General features: G+C 36.9%; 1 protein-coding gene across 3 annotated transcripts in view; it reads left to right on the forward strand.

Moving 5' to 3' along the window:
* The window catches only part of TDRD7 (tudor domain containing 7), an 89,446-nt gene that overhangs the window by 8,023 nt on the left and 61,146 nt on the right, over window positions 1–20,277 (forward strand). The window contains exons 2-5 of one of the 3 annotated variants that reach the window (XM_033431160.2): window positions 447–542; window positions 14,382–14,594; window positions 16,936–17,077; window positions 18,915–19,128. In XM_033431160.2, the coding sequence (XP_033287051.1) occupies window positions 14,388–14,594; window positions 16,936–17,077; window positions 18,915–19,128 (563 nt within the window). In that variant the 5' untranslated portion in view covers window positions 447–542; window positions 14,382–14,387. Of the gene's footprint in view, window positions 1–446; window positions 543–6,411; window positions 6,511–14,381; window positions 14,595–16,935; window positions 17,078–18,914; window positions 19,129–20,277 lie in introns of those variants that run through there. The other 2 variants (XM_033431161.2, XM_012533659.3) reach the window with 2 other exon arrangements.

A 20,277-nucleotide genomic window follows, 5' to 3' on the forward strand; every position in this document is an offset into this window, starting at 1 on the left:
CAAGTGCAGAAAGAAAAGCAGTGTGGAGTGGAGTGAGTGAGAGAAAAGGGGAGGAGGAGTTGAGGTCAGAGAAGTGGGCTGGGTGCAGATTGTGTAGGGCCCTTTTGGCCCCTCGGAAGACTTTGGCCTTTAGTCTGAGTAAGACAGGAAGCCCTTGGAGGGTTTTGAGCAGAGGAATGACGTGATGGGATTTATGATTTAAAAGGATCACTCTGGCTGTGATGTGAAGGATAGATTATCTGTGAAGTGGAAGCAGAGAGACCTGCACAGAGGCAGTTGCCTCAATCCAGGCAACAAATGTTGTTGGCGTGGACTAAGGTGATCACCATGCAGGTGGTGAGGAGTGGGGGAACCATGAACTGAGCCTGTCCATCTTCATGTGTCACTTAGTGGTGGGGGGATTCGGCGGTGGAGAACCACTAAGACCAAATCCCTTCATCTTACAGATAAGAAGAAGGCTGGGGAGAAGGGATTTGTCCCAGGAAAAGAAGTGCTCTTTGTGTAGTGGTATTGAACTTGGGGAACACAAGCAGGAAGAGGAGGTGTGTGCACAGCCTTCCGCAATCCCCCATCTCTCCCCCAAATAAAGTCAGAATCAAGGTATCATCTACTAGTTGTCAGTAGCTTTACTCTTGAAAGAAACATTAAACTTCCTTGGTCGTAACTGTGGATTTTAACTATGATAATATGTGCATTTAAGAGAGTGAAACTAGGAGGTTATGTGTGTGGCAGGAGCCTCTCTCAGGTCAGGTTGGGAAGTCTAACTTAGAAAAATTAGTCTAACAGTTGCCAAGAAATGAAGATAGGCAAACATGAGGTTAGGGAGGGTGAGAAAAGTGAAAAATAAGGATGAGCACTTGTGTGCCACACAGATTAGCTGTTTTTTTATTTATTTAACATTATCATCAGTTGCTCACTGTAAATACATACCTTTTATCTGCATGAAGCCTACCTGATAGTCTTGGGGTAGGAGGATAGGATAATCAGGATAGAGGCCATAAGACTACTGTATCTTGGCAGAGTCTAGGTCCCCAAAGAAGAAGACACATTCAAAGAGGGTGGGATTAAGGAAGCAAGCACTGGGCAAAGCCTTACAGCTTTTACTGTATTCTGTGGCAATTAGACAAGCTGTATATGTGGGTGTATGACCTTCTCCCTCCCCAAAATGTGTTAAGTGCTGTGTTTGGGAGATCCCTGATGACAGCTGTTTCAGAACAGAAATAAGGAAGATAGAGGGGAACATTTCAGAGAAAGTGGCCTGAAATTGCTCTCCTTAGGATGAAGGGACCAGGAGTCTTTCATACAGGGCGACCTGTAAAACAAGCCTCTGGTTAGCTTCTAAGATGGGGTTAGAACTGTCTTTTCAAGCCAGTATCATATTGGAGTTCTGTTATATTTTAATCATAGGATTTCCATTATTGAGTAGAATGCATTTATTAGAGATTTTTCCCCCATAAATTAGTGGTTGCTGTCTACCCCCTAAGTAGCTGGGGAAAAGTAGACCACAGTGGGAAGATAACAATGGAACAGATGCTCTTTCCAAAAAGAAGGGAAGGAGGAGGCAGTAGAGAAGGTGATGGGTATGTCCTTCATACTGAAACTGTGGCAGGGGAATTTAAAGTTGTTCTGACTAGGGAGGAGCCAGATATGCTAAATAGTCTAGTTTGATCCTGGTACACTGCTCACACCCAAGAAGGTATATTCCCACATGGGCACTGACCACCTGACTTCATACCTACAAATAATGTGTATATAATTCATAGTCAGGGCCCACTTAGATATGCAGATATACAAAGAGGTAAAGGCCAGTTTTACTCAGAGCAGCTCTAGATGAGTGGGTGGGAGGGATTGGGTTTGAAGGAAAGAAGACAGTAGATAGATAGGTAGGAAAGGTGGAGGTCAAAGAGAGAAAGTTGAGAAGGCTTGGCACTAGGAAGTTAGCAAGTGATCCTTTAGTTTCTCCTCTTGCAAATTAAAACTTGGCCAGCCCGCTCGCGTTGTGGTCTTTCTTACTTGAGGAAATAACTGTATACTAAAAGTTCAATGATCTTTGAATCATGAACCATTGTAAATCAAAGCATTTCTCTTGTAATCAGGAGTTTACTATTTAAGAGCCAAAGTTCATACTTCAGTTTTAACATCTGGCAACCTTGAGATATAGGTCCCGAAGCCAGCCTCTCTTTCCTTCTCACCAGCATACTCAAAATGTAGATGGACATCAGGAGTAATGCAGGTGCTCAGACTCTATAGCTGTTATCTTTCTCTGCCATGAATTTTTAGTCTTTAGAGTGCCTGTCTCCAGTTGTCTTGTTGACTTGGGATCCATACCATACCTTTGAGTAGGCTGAGTCTACTGTTCATTTCACAGGACTGTTTTTTTTCTTCTCTTCAGTTTGCTTTACTGTCTTTCTTGATTGTCTTGTCTCCTGTTGTTAATTCTTCAGGGTTTTGTCTTTTATTTTTTTCAGTACCAGTCAGGGTAATATGATAGAAAGAATGTGGGCTTTGGCATCAAACAGACCAGGACTAAAATCCTGGCTTCCATACATCCTGTGATATGTTGGTTATTTAACATCTCTGAGCTTTGGTTTTCTTATTTACAGAATGAGAATAATACTTTCCTTCCATAGTTATGGAAGTTAATCTTCAGATAGTCCCATTCTCAGAATTTACACGAGAAAGAAAAATATATATCTTTGCAGAGCAGCTTCATTTATTTTTTATTGAAGTATAGTTGATTTAGAATGTTGTACTAATTTCTACTGGACAGCAGAGTGACTCAGTTATACACATATATACATTCTTTTTTTTATATTCTTTTCCATTATGGTTTATCCCAGGAGACTGGATATGGTTCCCCGTGCTATACAGTAGGACCTTGTTGTTTATCCATTCTAAATGTAATAGTTTGCATCTACTAACCACAAACTCCCAGTCCATCCCTCTCTCTCCTTTCCTCCCCCTTGTCAACCACAAGTCTGTTCTCTATGTCTGTGAGTTTTTTTCTGTTTGGTAGCTAGGTTCATTTGAGCCGTATTTTAGATTCCACATGTAAGTGATATCGTATGGTATTTGTGTTTCTCTTTCTGACTGACTTCACCTAGTATGATCATCTCTAGTTGCATCCATGTTGCTGCAAATGGCATTATTTCATTCTTTTTTATGGCTGAGTAGTAGTCCATTTTATGTATGTACCACATCTTCTTTATCCATTCATCTGTCAGTGGACATTTAGGTTGTTTCCATGTCTTGACTATTGTGAATAGTGCTGGTATGAACATAGGGGTGCATGTATCTTTTTGAATTATAGTTTTGTCTTGTTATATGCCCAGGAGTGGGATTTCTGGATCATATGGTAGCTCTATTTTTAGTTTTCTGAGGAACCTCAATACTGTTTTCCATAGTGGAAAGCAGCTTTATTTTTAATACCCCAAAGCTGGAAGCACCCCACATGTCTATCAACATTTGAATGGATAAACAAATTGTGGTATATCCATACAGTGGAGTACTACTTATCAATAAAAGGGGATGAACTACTAGTGAGTATTGTTTATATATTCTAGTTACCAGTCCTTTACCAGGTATGCTATGAAAATATTTTCTCTTAGTCTGTGGCTTGTCTTTTCATTTTCTTAACAGCCTTTAGAAGAGCAGAAGTTTTAAATTTTGATGAGATCCAATTTGTCGGGTTTGTTCATCATGGCTCTAAAAGTTCTTTGCCTATCCCAAGGTCACAAAGATTTATTCCTGTTTTCTCTAGAAGTTTTACAGTATTAACTTTGTCATTTAGGACCTAAATGATTCATTTCAATTTAATTTTTGTGTCTGGTATGAGATTCATTTTTTGTGTATGGATGAATAGTGTTCCAGCACTGTTTGTTGAACTTTCTCCATTGAATTTCCTTGCTATCTTTGTCAAAAATCAGTTGACCATTTATGTGTGGGTCTATTTCTGGACTATATATTCTGTTCCATTGATGTGATTGTCCTTTTGTCAATGCCACACTATTTCGACTAATATACTGTTATGGTAAGTTTTGAAATCAGTCTGATTGCACCAGCTAGGACCTCTAGTGTGGTAATGAATAGGAGTGAAGAGAATGGACATTCTTGCCCTGTTCCCATTCTTAAGCAGAAAGCATTCATTCTTTCACTATTACATGTGATGTTAGCTGAGGGTTTTTCACAGATACTCTTTATCAGGTTAAGGAGGTTCACGTCTATTCTTATTTTCTGAGAGTTATTAAAATAAATGATTTTTAACTTTGTCAAATGTCTTTTCTTCACCTATTGATATCATGTGGTTTTTCAACTTTAGTCTGTTGATATAGTCAGTTACATTGATTGACTTATGAGTGTTGAACCAACCTTGCATTCCTAGAGTAAACCATAGTTAATCATAGTGTGTTATTTCTCTTACATATTGTTGGATTTGATTTACTAATATTTTGTTAGGATTTTTTGCACTTACATTCATGAGGGATATTGGTCTGTACTTTTCTTGTAATGTCCTTGGTTTTGGTATCAGCATAATGTTGGCCTCATAAAGTGAGTTCAGAAGTGTTCCCTTCCTCTCTACTTTCTGGAAGAGTTTGTGTAGAAGTGGTATTAATTCCTTCTGAAGTGTTTGGTAGAATTTGCCAATAAAGTCATCTGGGTTTGAATTTTCCTTGTGTGAAGGTTTCTAACTACAAATTTAATTTCTCTAATATTCTTAAGGATATTAAGGTTATCTGTTTCTTCTTGAGTGAGCTTTAGAAATTGTCTTTCAGTGAATTCGTCCATTTCATCCAAGTTACCAGATTTATTGGCATGAATTGTTCATAATATTCTCTTTTTAATGTCTATAGGATCTGTATTTATGGCCCCTTTTTCAATTGCATTATTAGTAATTTGTGTCTTCTGTTTTTTTCCCCTTGATTAATCTACCTGGAAGTTATCAATTTTATTGATGTTTTCAAGAGCTAGTTTTGGTTTCATGATTTTTTTCCTTTACTTTTTTTCTATTTAATTACTTATCTGTTTCACCATTCCAGTACTGATTTTGCTCTCATCTTTATTAATTCCTTTCTTCTACTTCCTTTTGGTATAATTTGCTCTCTTTTTTTCTTAAGGTAGCAGATTAGATCATTGATTTGGAATGTTTCTTTTTTTCTAATATAAGCATATGATGCTGTAAATTTCCCTCCAAATATTGCTTTAACTTCATCCAGCAATTTTTTATATACTGCGTTTTCATTTATTTAAATGTTTTCTGGTTATTTGGGGGAGCTTTCCTCTTTGACCCTTGGTTATTTAAAAGTATGTTATTACATTTGCAAATACACAGGGATTGTTCACATATTTTTCTGTTACTCATACCCAATTTAGTTTAGTTCTGGTCATAGAATACACTTTGTATAATTTCAATTATTCTAAATTGGTTGAGGATTGGTTTCAGCCTCAGAATATATTCTATCTTGGTCAATGTCCCATGAGCTCTTGAAAAGAATGTATATTTTGCTACTGTTGGGATGGAGTGTTCTGTAAATATCAATTAGACCAGTTTGGTTGATGGTGTTGTTCAGCTCCTCTACATCCTTACTGATTTTTTTGTTTACTGGATCTACCAATTACTGAGAAAAGAGTTTTGAAGTCTCCAGTCATAACTCTATTGTTTTCTCATTCATGTATTTTAAAACTCTAATGTTAGATGCAGTCACATTTAGGATTGTTATATCCTCCTGATTAATTAATTCCTTAATTATTATGTAATGTCCCTCTTTTTAAAAAATTTATTTATATTTTATTTATTTATTTTTGGCTGCTTTGGGTCTTCATTGCTGCGTGCGGGCTTTCTCTAGTTGCTGCGAGTGGGGCTACTATTTGTTGCAGTGCACGTGCTTCTCATTGTGGTGGCTTCTTTTGTTGCAGAGCGCGGGCTCTAGGCATGTGGGCTTCAGTAGTTGTGGCACATGGGCTCAGTAGTTGTGCCTCACGGGTGGGCTCTAGAGCACAGGCTCAGTAGTCGTGGTGCACGGACTTAGTTGCTCCATGGCATGTGGGATCTTCCCAGATCAGGGATCAAACCCATGTCCCCTACAATGGCAGGCGGATTCTTAACCACTGCGCCACCAGGGAAGTCCCTGTAATGTCCCTCTTTATCCTTGGTAATTACTTGTTCTGATATTAATATAGTCATGTATTTACATGCATATCTTTTTCTATATTTTTACTTTTAACCTATGTGTTTGTATTTGAAATAGGTTTCTTGTAGATAGTATATAGGAAAATCTTGCTTTTATATCCACTCTACCAATCTCTAACTTTTTAATCAGGATATATCAATCATTTACACTTAATGTAATTATTCGTATGGTTGACTTTATTTTATTTTATTATTTTTAAAAATTTATTTATTTGGCTGTGCAGCAGGATTGTGGGATCTTAGTTCCCTGACCAGGGAATGAACCTGGGCCCCCTGAACTGGAAGCACAGAGTCCGAACCACTGGACCTCAGGGAATTCCCCAGTATGTAGTCCTTTTTTTTTTTTTTAATTTTTTAATTTAATTTAATTTTTTTACACAGCAAGTTCTTATTAGTCATCAGTTTTATACACATCAGTGTATACATGTTAATCCCAATTGCCCAATTCATCACACCACCACTCCCACCCCACTGCGGCTTTCCCCCCTTGGTATCCATATGTTTGTTCTCTACATCTGTGTCTCAACTTCTGCCTGCAAACCAATTCATCTGTACCATTTTTCTAGGTTCCACATACATGCGTTAATGTACGATATTTGTTTCTCTTTCTGACAAACTTCACTCTGTATGACAGTCTCTAGATCCATCCACGTCTCAACAAATGACCCAATTTCGTTCCTTTTTATGGCTGAGTAATATTCCATTGTATACATGTACCACATCTTCTTTATCCATTAGTCTGTCAATGGGCATTTAGGTTGCTTCCATGACCTGGCTATTGTAAATAGTGTGGCAGTGAACATTGGGGTGCATGTGTCTTTTTGAATAATGGTTTTCTCTGGATATATGCCCAGTAGTGGGATGCTGGATCATATGGTAATTCTATTTTTAATTTTTTAAGGAACCTCCATAATGTTTTCCATAGTGGCTGTATCAATTTACATTCCCACCAACAGTGCAAGAGGGTTCCCTTTTCTCCACACCCTCTCCAGCATTTGTTGTTTGTAGATTTTCTGATGATGCCCATTCTAACTGGTGTGAAGTGATACCTCATTGTAGTTTTGATTTGCATTTCTCTAATAATTAGTGATGTTGAGCAGCTTTTCATGTGCTTCTTGGCCATCTGTATGTCTTCTTTGTAGAAATGTCTGTTTAGGTCTTCTGCCCATTTTTGGATTGGGTTGTTTGTTTTTTTAATATTGAGCTGTATGAGCTGTTTATATATTTTGGAGATTAATCCTTTGTCTGTTGATTCATTTGCAAATACTTTCTCCCATTCTGAGGGTTGTCATCTTGTTTATGGTTTCCTTTGCTGTGCAAAAGCTTTGAGGTTTCATTAGGTCCCATTTGTTTATTTTTGTTTTTATTTCCATTACCCTAGGAGGTGGATCAAAAAAGATCTTGCTGTGGTTTATGTCAAAGAGCATTCTTCCTGTGTTTTCCTCTAAGAGTTTTATAATGTCCGGTCTTGCATTTAGGTCTCTAATCCATTTTGAGTTTATTTTTGTGTATGGTGTTAGGGAGTGTTCTAATTTCATTCTTTTACATGTATCTATCCAGTTTTCCCAGCACCACTTATTGAAGAGATTGTCTTTTCTCCATTGTATATCCTTGCCTCCTTTGTCATAGATTAGTTGACCATAGGTGCGTGGGTTTATCTCTGGGCTTTCTGTCTTGTTCCATTGATCTATGTTTCTGTTTTTGTGCCAGTACCATATTGTCTTGCTTACTGTAGCTTTGTAGTATAGTCTGAAGTCAGGGAGTCTGATTCCTCCAGCTCCGTTTTTTTCCCTCAAAACTGCTTTGGTTATTTGGGGTCTTTTGTGTCTCCATACAAATTTTAAGATTTTTTGTTCTAGTTCTGTAAAAAATGCCATTGGTAATTTGATAGGGATTGCATTGAATCTGTAGATTGCTTTGAGTAGTATAGTCATTTTCACAATACTGATTCTTCGATCCAAGAACATGGTATATCTCTCCATCTGTTGGTATCATCTTTAATTTCTTTCATCAGTGTCTTACAGTTTTCTGCATATAGGTCTTTTGTCTCCCTAGGTAGTTTTATTCCTAGGTATTTTATTATTTTTGTTGCAGTGGTAAATGGGAGTGTTTCCTTAATTTCTCTTTCAGATTTTTCATCATTAGTGTATAGGAATGCAAGAGATTTCTGTGCATTAATTTTGTATCCTGCAACTTTACCAAATTCATTGATTAGCTCTAGTAGTTTTCTGGTGGCATCTTTGGGATTCTCCATGTATAGTATCATGTCATCTGCAAACAGTGACAGTTTTACTTCTTCTCTTCCAATTTGTATTCTTTTATTTCTTTTTCTTCTCTGATTGCCGTGGCTAGGACTTCCAAAACTATGTTGAATAATAGTGGTGAGGGTAGACATCCTTGTCTTCTTCCTAATCTTAGAGGAAATGCTTTCAGTGTTTCACCATTGAGAAGGATGTTTGCTGTGGGTTTGTTGTATATGGCCTTTATTATGTTGAGTTAGTTTCCCTGTATGCCCACTTTCTGGAGAGTTTTTATCATAAATGGGTGTTGAATTTTGTCAAAAGCTTTTTCTGCATCTATTGAGATGATCATATGGTTTTTCTCCTTCAATTTGTTAATATAGTGTATCACATTGATTGATTTGTGTATATTGAAGAATCCTTGCATCCCTGGGATAAATCCCACTTGATCATGGTGTATGATCCTTTTAATGTGTTGTTGGATTCTATTTGCTAGTATTTTGTTGAGGATTTTTGCATCTATATTCATCAGTGATATTGGTCTGTAATTTTTTTTTTTGTAGTATCTTTGTCTGGTTTCGGTATCAGGGTGATGGTGGCTTCATAGAATGAGTTTGGGTGTGTTCCTTCATCTGCAGTGTTTTGGAAGAGTTTGAGAAGGATGGGTGTTAGCTCTTCTCTAAATGTTTGATAGAATTCACCTGTGAAGCCATCTGGTCCTGGACTTTTGTGTGTTGGAAGATTTTTAATCACAGTTTCAATTTCATTACTTGTGATTGGTCTGTTCATATTTTCTATTTCTTCCTGGTCCGGTCTTGGAAGGTTATACCTTTCTAAGAATTTGTCCATTTCTTCCAGGTTGTCCATTTTATTGGCATAGAGTTGCTTATAGTAGTCTCTTAGGATGCTTTGTATTTCTGCGGTGTCTGTTGTAACTTCTTTTTCATTTCTAATTTTATTGATTTGAGTCCTCTCCCTCTTTTTCTTGATGAGTCTGGCTAATGGTTTATCAATTTTGTTTATCTTCTCAAAGAACCAGCTTTTAGTTTTATTGATCTTTGCTATAGTTTTCTTTGTTTCTATTTCATTTATTTCTGCTCTGATCTTTATGATTTCTTTCCTTCTTCTAACTTTGGGTTTTGTTTGTTCTTCTTTCTCTAGTTCCTTTAGGTGTAAGTTTAGATTGTTTATTTGAGGTGTTTCTTGTTTCTTTAGGTAGGCTTGTATAGCTATAAACTTCCCTTTTAGAACTGCTTTGGCTGCATCCCATAGGTTTTGGATCGTCGTGTTTTCATTGTCATTTGTCTCTAGGTATTTTTTGATTTCCTCTTTGATTTCTTCAGTGATCTCTTGGTTATTTAGTAATGTATTATTTAGCCTCCATGTGTTTGTGTTTTTTACGTTTTTTTCTCTGTAATTCATTTCTAATCTCATAGCGTTGTGATCAGAAAAGATGCTTGATGTGATTTCAGTTTTCTTAAATTTACTGAGATTTGATTTGTGACCCAAGATGTGATCTATCCTGGAGAATGTTCCGTGCACACTTGAGAAGAAAGTGTAATCTGCTATTTTTGGATGGAATGTCCTATAAATATCAATTAAATCTATCTGGTCTATTGTGTCATTTAAAGATTCTGTTTCTTTATTTATTTTCATTTTGGAAGATCTGTGCATTGGTGTAAGTGAGGTGTTAAAGTCCCCCACTATTATTGTGTTACCGTCGATTTCCTCTTTTGGAGCTGTTAGCAGTTGCCTTATGTACTGACGTGCTCCTATGTTGGGTGCCTATATATTTATAGTTGTTATATCTTTTTCTTGGATTGATCCCTTGATCATTATGTAGTGTCCTTCCTTGTCTCTTGTAACATTCTTTATTTTAAAGTCTATTTTATCTGATATGAGTATTGCTACTCCAGCTTTCTTTTGATTTCCATTTGCATGCAATATCTTTTTCCATCCCCTCACTTTCAGTCTGTATGTGTCCCTAGGTCTGAAGTGGGTCTCTTGTAGACAGCATATATATGGGTCTTGGTTTTGTATCCATTCAGCAAGCCTGTGTCTTTTGGTTGGAGCATTTAATCCATTCACATTTCAGGTAATTATCGGTATGTATGTTCCTATGACCATTTTCTTAATTGTTTTGGGTTTGTTTATGTAGGTCATTTTCTCCTCTTGTGTTTCCCACTTAGAGAAGTTCCTTTAGCATTTGTTGCAGAGCTGGTTTGGTGGTGCTGAATTCTCTTAGCTTTTGCTTGTCTGTAAAGCTTTTGATTTCTCCATCAAATCTGAATGAGATCCTTGACAGGTAGAGTAATCTTGGTTGTAGTTTCTTCCCTTTCATCACTTTAAGTATATCATGCCACTCCCTTCTGGCTTGTAGAGTTTCTGCTGAGAAATCAGCTGTTAACCTTATGGGAGTTCCCTTGTATGTTATTTGTCATTTTTCCCTTGCTGCTTTCAATAATTTTTCTTTGTCTTTAATTTTTGCCAGTTTGATTACTATGTGTCTCGACCTGTTTCTCCTTGGGTTTATCCTGTATGGGACTCACTGCGCTTCCTGGACTTTGGTAGCTATTTCCTTTCCCATGTTAGGGAAATTTTCAACTATAATCTCTTCAAATATTTTCTCGGGTCCTTTCTCTCTCTCTTCTCCTTCTGGGACCCCTATAATGCGAATTTTGTTGCGTTTAATGTTGTCCCAGAGGTCTCTTAGGCTGTCTTCATTTCTTTTCATTCTTTTCTCTTTATTCTGTTCTACAGCAGTGAATTCCACCATTCTGTCTTCCAGGTCACTTATCCGTTCTTCTGCCTCAGTTATTCTACTATTGATTCCTTCTAGTGTAGTTTTCATTTCAGTTATTGTGTTGTTCATCTCTGTTTGTTTGTTCTTTAATTTTTCTAGATCTTTGTTAAACATTTCTTGCATCTTCTCGATCTTTGCCTGCATTCTTTTTCCGAGGTCCTGGGTCATCTTCACTATCATCATTCTGAGTTCTTTTTCTGGAAGGTTTCCTATCTCCACTTCATTTAGTTGTTTTTCTGGGGTTTTATCTTGTTCCTTCATCTGGTACATAGCCCACTGCCTTTTCATCTTGTCTATCTTTCTGTGAATGTGGTTTTTGTTCCACAGGCTGCAGGATTGTAGTTCTTGCTTCTGCTGGTATGGTTGACTTTAAATCTATCATTTTGCTAGATGTTTTCTGTTTGCCTTTTCTGTTCTTTTTGTTTCTGTTTTCTCTTTTTTCCTACTTTTTTTTTTTTACTTCTACCTAGTTTTTTATTGAATTTCTATTTTGTTTTACCTGTACTACTACTGGCTTATTAGTTATGCCTCTTAAAAATTTTAGTGGCTGTCATAAGTTTTACAACATATCTCTTTATTTCATTCCTCTTTGAAATAATATTATATTACTGTATGTATAGTATAAGAACCTTCCAATAGTATACTTCCAGTTCCTTTCACTCATTCTTTGTGCTGTTGTGGTTGTACATTTTACTTTTACATATATAGTACACCCCACATTTTTGGTGATGTCTAGATCTTGATTGTGGTGATGATTACATAGTATATATGTGCTTTCAAAACTCAATAAACACTACACATAAGTATTTTATTTTATGTAAATTATACCTAAATGAAGATTTTAATATAAACATATTTTAATATAAATATATGTGTATATATACATATATGTGTGTGTATGTCTTTCTGTCTATAGAGTGAGAATATAGACCTAGTATAGGACTTTCCTAGACTATTTACTATTTAATTAATTTACTGTTTAATTAATAGTATTAATTAAATGCCATTGGTGCTAGTGGTGACAATTTGAAAAGTTAATGTTTAGTAGATCCAAGTACATAATGCATACTTAGGTTATTTACCATTTAAACTTTGCCATCTTTTGAGTATTATATTTATAATCAAGAGCACCTGCAAATGAGCCATTTTGTCTCCTTTTTTAAATGGACAAAAGAGGAAATTGCTAAAACTGTATGCTGTTCTTCCTTTATGTTTCTAAACCAGAGAAAGCAAGATTGTCTAGAATTCTGTGAAGTCCGATATAGTATCCACTTGCCCTATTTAATTTAAATTAAAATTTCAGTTCCTTAGTCATGCCACATTTCAAGTGCTCAGTAGCCACATGTGGCTAGTGGCTACCATGTTGGACTGCACAGATATAAAATATTTCTATAATCACAGAAAGTTCATTTTTAAAATATTTATTTATTTATTTATTTGGATGCACTGGGTCTTAGTTGCCGCATGCAGGATCTTCATCGCCACGTGCAGGATCTTCGTTGCATCATGCAGGATCTTTAGTTGCAGCGTGAGAACTCTTAGTTGAGGCGTGTGGAATCTAGTTCCCTGACCAGGGATTGAACCCAGCCTCCTTGCATTGGGAGTGCGGAGTCTTAGCCATTGGATCACCAGGGAAGAAAGTTCTATCGGATAGCACTGTTGAAGGAAAAATTAGCAAGTTGTCCATGGCTTGCCTTTCTCCTTCCTGTAATGAAAGGCTAAATCTACTTTTCGTGGCTGCTTGGATGTCCTTCTCTGAATTTATCTTCATTCTCTTTACCATTAGTCCAAAGAAAATATGAGTGATTAATCTAGAAAAATGCGTGTTACTGATCAATGAAAATCCTTAGCCAAGGTCCCCATGGATTTCTTTGGTACCTAAATTTATTAGTCACTTTTCTTTTTTCTCTCACTTGACCTGTCTGTTATTGCATATGACATTTTTGAATATGCCATTCTTTTTGGCTTTTTCCTCTTTTTGTTTGTATGACACTGTGACTTTGCCTTTTCTACTTCTATCTCTCTGGTCCCTTTTTCTTAGCCTTTTATAGGTTCTTGTTCCTCTGCGCATCTCTTAAATGACAGCCTTCCATAGCAGTCCATCCTTAACCTTATTTTTAACTCCCTGGACACCAGACACCACATATATGCTGAAGGCCAACAAATCTATAAGCAGTTCAGATTTCTAACCTAAGTTCCTAATGAATATAACTACGTGGCTGCCCTAAAAGCATCCCAACCTCCATATGTCCAGAACGATTTCACTCCCTTCCTCTCTTGCGAACCTGCCTCTACCCCACCTAAGTGTGGGCCATTACTATCCACCACGCTTCTAGCTAGAAATCTGGGGCCTCTCTCATAATTCAAACCAGTTAATCAGTTCCTGTTGATTCCACTTCCTAATTACCTCTGATACTGATCTTTTGTTTTTTCCCAAGGCCCTGTTTTCAGATCTTCCATATCTTCAGTTCTTACAACTCATTTATCTTTCTCCTTCTAGTTTATTTTCCCTGCTACTGAGGAGTGATCTTCTTAACATGCAGAGCTGATCATTTTATTCTGCTATTTAAAATCCCTCCAAGGTCTCACATTACTTTTGGCAAAAATGCAAACATCTTAGCATATCCAGTAGTCTCTTCTGGGTCTGCTTCTTCTCACCTCTCCCATCCCCATCTTTCAGTCCTCAGCTTAGAACCTTTGTTCATTCATGTCCAGCCACTTAACTGCCTGGGGTTCTCAGAACCAGCCATGTGCTTCTCTCTCACCTCTGTGCCTTTTGAATTTTCCGTTCCCTCTACTTGGGGCCGATACCTCTCCCCATCCCCCACCCCCACCCACACACACCCTTTGCTTCCTTGCCTGGCCGATTGCATCTTGTCCTTCAGGACTCCATCAGGCCTCCTCCCATTTGGGAAACATTCCCTGATATTGTCCTTCCCCGGGCTAGTCTTTGTGCCTTCCTGACTTCCCTAATGTTCTCATAGTATTCCATGCTTTTCTCTACCATAGCAGTTATTTCCCTGTATTGTAATAGTACAGAAAGTATTCAATAGCAATTTATGAAATACTCAAACAAGTGTAAACTCTGAAAATATATTTGAATTCACAGACTGATGCATCATTATAGTAACCTTCCACTGTGTTCTTATAGGTGAAGATGCTGGAAGCAGATCTGGTTTCAAAAATGCTACGAGCTGTTCTACAGTCTCATAAGAGCGGAATAGCATTACCCCGGCTCCAAGGAGAGTACAGATCCTTAACTGGAGACTGGATCCCCTTCAAGCAATTTGGTTATCCTACGCTAGAAGCCTATCTGAGAAGTGTGCCAGCAGTTGTCAGGATAGAGACTAGTAGATCTGGAGAGGTAAGAAGGTAATTGTGTGTTTCAGAAGAGTCAAACCAATTCTTAATTGCCTGTCTTGCACTTCCAATCTCATAATTAGGGTAGAAGTCAAAGTGAAAAGCACTAGCCAAGATTGGTAGTGATAGAGAGAACAGCATACACAGCACAGCCAAGATTCTCATGTCTTTTGTTTTACCCTCAAATTCTTTCCGTTGTAAAAATAAGGTTTTAACCATATTAAATTAAAAATTTTCAAGTTAAACTTTACCCAGTCTCACTGTCCAAACTAAATGTACTGGAGACCTTAACTGCCTAAATGTCATACCCACTCATTATAGACTTGCTACAGCTGTTTTTGCCTAGGTCACTAATGACTTCCTGATTACGGAATCTAGTAGACACTTTAAAATTCTCATCATTTGACCTGACTCCTATCTATTCCTACTGTCTGGATCCTAGTTCAGCCTCTAATTGATTGATCATCACTTTTGGTTATTACAGAGTCCTCCCTACTGTTATCCCTGTCTTTAGTCCCTAGCCTGTTCCTCACCTTCACACTTTAGTAACAGTGATCATGTTATTCTACAATTTTAAATCCTTTAGTTTCTCTTGAAGAATATTTTATATATAACATGGGCGATTAGGTGGTAGCAAGTGAATTTTTTACTGCATATACTCTATGACCCAAAAGTTTCACTTCTTGGTTTCTGCCTAATGTACAGTATGAAAGATATGGACAAACCACCATCCAAGACAGAAAGGCACCCATCCCCACAATCAGTACCTTTTTCAGGGTACATTTCTATATATGTAAGTATGTAGAACAGGTCTGGAGTATTTCTCACCAAAAATTATAATAGTTGTCCTCTTGGGAGGGGGGTGGGTAGGGAGGCAGTGGATAGAGGAGAAAAGGAGCCCAGGATTGGGAGAGTGGTCAGAGGTTCATGTAATCTGTAATAAATTTTATATAATGAGAAGGTATAAACTAATTAAATATTATATTAATAATAAAACTTTCTTCAGTGACCCTGGTTCTCCCAGACAGATTTAAGCCCTCCTTTCTGTCTGCTTGGCCCCTTGTAATACATCCAGTATTACACATGACATAATGTTTTCTGTTTAGTCTCTTTGCCTCTCTTTCCTTTATAAGTTTCTTGAGGATAAGGGATTTTTTTTTTTTACCCCTAACAGTAGGTGTTTAATAAATATGTGTTGAATGTATAAATGATCAGATATCTGAATGAATTAATTAATAATTTAGTAATGCTTCATATACTTACTATGCTATAATTCACTCAACTCTTTATTCTCCTATTTTGGACATTTTTAATGTTTCCAGGTTTTGACTATTAAAATAACCCCTAATGCACATATTTGGGTATGTAACTTTTTCTTCTTTTGAAATATATTCTTACATTTTCAGGAATGGAAATACTGGGCCAAAGAATAGGAACATGTTTTGGCTTGTGGTGTAAAGCCTCACTGCTTTCCTGTTCTAGATTTCAACTTAGAATCAAAGACTTTAACACTAGATGGTTCTCTAGAGATAGTCTAATCTCAACAGTCTACATTCTTTTTTCAAATCCTTTTTCAAATATCCTATATATCGCACCATTTTTTTTTTAAAGATAAAAAACTGAGCTACTGTATTTTAAGTAGGTGCCAGAGGGTCCAGGCCTCTGCTTACCCTGTCTTGCCCTCACAGTCCTGAGGCACCTCCATGGAATTCTGTGGCTCCATTGAACAGTTTGAAAACCCCAGATCTAAGCTCTTCCCTGTTTTACAGCTGATAATACTAAGATTTTAGAAGTAAACTGGATTGCCCCAAGTCACCCAGCTAATCCATTGCAGTGCAAGACTAGGATTTAGTGGTCTTTGGGAGACCACTAAATACAAATAGCAGTTACAAGTGTGTACTTTGAATTCAGAGAGATAGCCTAGCTGTGTGGCTTGAGAAGTTTGCTTAACTTCCCTGAGCCTCTGTTTTCCCATGTGTAAAATGGGAATAAAATATATCTCACAAATTATATGAGATAATATATGCAAATCACAGGTTTCGTTTGGTTCATTTGTTAATCCTACAGTACCTAGCACATTTTAGATGCTTAATAAATACCTGTTTAAGGAATAAGTGAAAGTTTCAATTTGAGGAGAAATTATTCAGTGTGCCGGACTATGCTTGATTTCTCTTGCAGAAAATATAATTTAGCTCTAACATTATCAAAGAGAGAGAGACATGAATATTTGCATACAGCTTGATTTGGGACATATAAACACACAAAGATGCACTTTGAAAAATCAGCCTTTAGGTACCAGTGAATCTGAGAAATGTTTCTCCTCTTGCCTTGCCTCTCATAATTAGATTACCTGCTATGCCGTGGCCTGCACAGAAACTGCAAGAATTGCTCAGCTTGTGGCTCGTCAGAGGAGTTCTAAAAGGAAAACTGGTCGGCAAGTTAATTGTCAGATGAGAGTAAAGAAAACCATGCCATTTTTTCTAGAAGGTAAGATCTTTTCACATGCTAAAATTTTAAAGCCTGTCTATGAATATACTGTCAGATGGAAATATTGCTTGTATTCATGATAAACACCTTTATTTGTTAATATTCATATGTCAAGGGAGAAGTCCTGAAGATAGTATTTCCATTTGAAATTAAGTGAACATGATAAGCATGACTTATTAAGTAAAGTAATTATACAGTGTGAAATAACTCAGCATAGATTTTAATTAAACTTACTATGGCAAAGTGTGGTTTTACTCTTTATTTTGGGGGAAAGGCTCATCTAGAATGTTGGATGAACCAAGAACCTCTAAGTTAATGTCTTATTTAGGAAATCATGTCTTTTACTATAAATCCTCTATTTTCAGAAAAACGTGAATTATATAGTACATAAAGGTATTATAGGCAACTCAGCCTGTGTTTACTGATCATTTATCTCAAGGAGCTTATAATCATTTCTAAAACTAAATTCTCAAGAAATAGTTCAATGATGGTAGAAAAGAGTTGATGCCCAAATGCCACAAGGAGCATTTTAGACAAAGGAGCAATCATTGTGAGAATGGCAGTGGAGGGCTTCATGGCAAAGGGGAGACTTGAACCCAGACCTCTAACAGTTGGAAGAATTTAAATTGATGGAGAAGAGATGGGAGGACTGAGATAATGGCTGAGTGTGCTGCATTTGTAAGAATGTGAGGTGACTGCCACCACGTTACTTGGTGAGTAGAGGGAAAGTAATGGGCTAGCCTAGCAGATGAAGCCACGTTTTGAAGAACCTCATCTGCTAAATACACACCAATCTACTCATCCCCTGCTGACCGACCCTCTAGTGACCATCTCCTCATATTCCTTATTTTTAAAAAAAATTTATTTTTTTAACATGTTTATTGGAGTATAATTGCTTTATAATGGTGTGTTAGTTTCTGCTGTATAACAAAGTGAATCAGCTATACATATACATATATCCCCTTATCTCCTCCCTCTTGCATCTCCCTCCCATCCTCCCTACCCCACCCCTCTAGGTGGTCACAAAGCACCAAGCTAATCTCCCTGTGCTATGCGGCTACTTCCCACTAGCTATCTGTTTTACATTTGGTAGTGTATATATGTCCATGCCACTCTCTCACTTCGTCCCAGCTTACCCTTCCCCCTCCCCGTGTCCTCAAGTCCATTCTCTATGTCTGTGTCTTTATTCCCGTCCTGCTCCTAGGTTCTTCATGACCATTTTTTTTTAGATTCCATATATATGTGTTAGCATACTGTATTTGTTTTTCTCTTTCTGACTTACTTCACTCTGTATGACAGACTCTAGGTCCATCCACTTCACTGCAAATAACTCAGTTTTGTTTCTTTTTATGAATGAGTAATATTCCATTGTATATATGTGCCACATCTTCTTTATCCATTCATCTGTTAATGGACACTTAGGTTGCTTCCATGTCCTGGCTACTGTAAATAGAGCTGCAATGAACATTGTAGTACATGACTCTTTTTGAATTATGGTTTTCTCAGGGTATATTCCCAGTCGTCGGATTTCTGGGTTGTATGGTAGTTCTATTTTTAGTTTTTTAAGGAACCTCCATACTGTTCTCCATAGTGGCTGTATCAATTTACATTCCCACCAACAGTGCAAGAGGGTTCCCTTTTCTCCACATTCTCTCCAGCATTTCTTGTTTGTAGAGTTTTGATGATGGTCATTCTGACTGGTGTGACACCTCCTCATATTCTTACAAACTGTTCTGAGAATAGAGACCGACAGAAAACATTTGGACAGGGGAGTGACATAATGAAACCATGGTTTTGGGAAGCTAATCGATTCCGTTATGTATGCCTGACTTTGTAGGAAAACCAAAAGCAACCCTCAGACAACCAGGATTTTCTTCAGATTTTTCTATCAGCAAAAAACCTAATCCAACACTGTTAAGAGACAAAGGAAACTCTCTTGGAGTTAAATCTGTTGCTGAAATGCCACCTTACACATTACATACAACTATTGGAAATGAAGTATTCAAAGATGTTCCAGTGCAGAGGCATGTGACCATGTCTACCAACAACAGGTATTTGTGCTTTGTCTGACTAAAAGGAGAAGTTTGGTGAACCTAGGATAATAAATATTAAACATGTGTGTTCAGGGTAAGAAGGAAGTACTTTCTGTTTTGTGTAATACAAGTTCACATGTTAGTAAAGAAATGCATCATTACTAGTTAGTCCACTTTCCTGGCTGCCTAAATGTCATTCTCTGAATATCTCCATTTTGTATTTGTTGTGCGTTATTGGTAATCTCTCTTTGTAAAAATTATTTTAAAAGCTCTCACAAATTGATCTAAGATGCTATTTCAGCATAACTTACTTTTTCTGAAAACCTTTCTTACAATTAATTTTGTAAGTTTTAAATAAAATCTGATTGATTTGTACACTCTGCTGTGTTCCAATAATTATACCCTTAATTATACAGTAGCATTATACATCCATGCATCAGAATACTGGACTGGAAGTAATGACACAACTTTAAAGTTTTAGTTTGAATGCTGCCATTCACTAGCCAGGTGAAATAAGTGAAATTATTTCAACTTTTGGGGCTGTGGTATCTTCATTTGACTAATGAAAATGTTAACTGGGTGATCTCAAAGTTCCTTTCTGGCTGTAAATTTTATGGTTTTATGAGGTAACTCAGGTGAGCAAACTACAACTTATGGACCATTGCCTGTTTTTGTAAATAAAGTTTTATTGGAACACAGCCACATTCCTTTATTTATATATTGTCTGTGGTTGCTTTTACACAACTACAGAGTTGTGCAGAGACAGTATGGCCAGCAAAGCCTAAAATATGTACTGTTAGACCCTTCACAGAAAAAGCTTGCCATCTCCTGATGAATCAGTATCACATTCTTCCATCCTGTTTGTACCTCTGCAAAACAAATTTTGTTGTATCATGTTCATTTAAATCAGTGTTCAAAACTTCCATTTTGTATAAAAGATAGTCCCCTTCCCCTCAAGCACTCCCCCTACACTAGACTATTTAGAAATAATTAATTTTGTTAAGTTAGGTAAAAGGGTACTAGTTTTTTATATTTTGGTATTTTTTATAAAGTAACCCTTAAATATTTTTCATAATGGTATATATTTAATGGTGTTTATGTTTAGTTATTATAATTTTTGATATGGTCTAGAAAATACATAATTAAAATTTGGATCTTGACCCAAAG

This window comes from Orcinus orca, chromosome 6 (genome assembly GCF_937001465.1).
Source record: "Orcinus orca chromosome 6, mOrcOrc1.1, whole genome shotgun sequence".
NCBI classification, from domain to species: Eukaryota; Metazoa; Chordata; class Mammalia; order Artiodactyla; family Delphinidae; genus Orcinus; species Orcinus orca.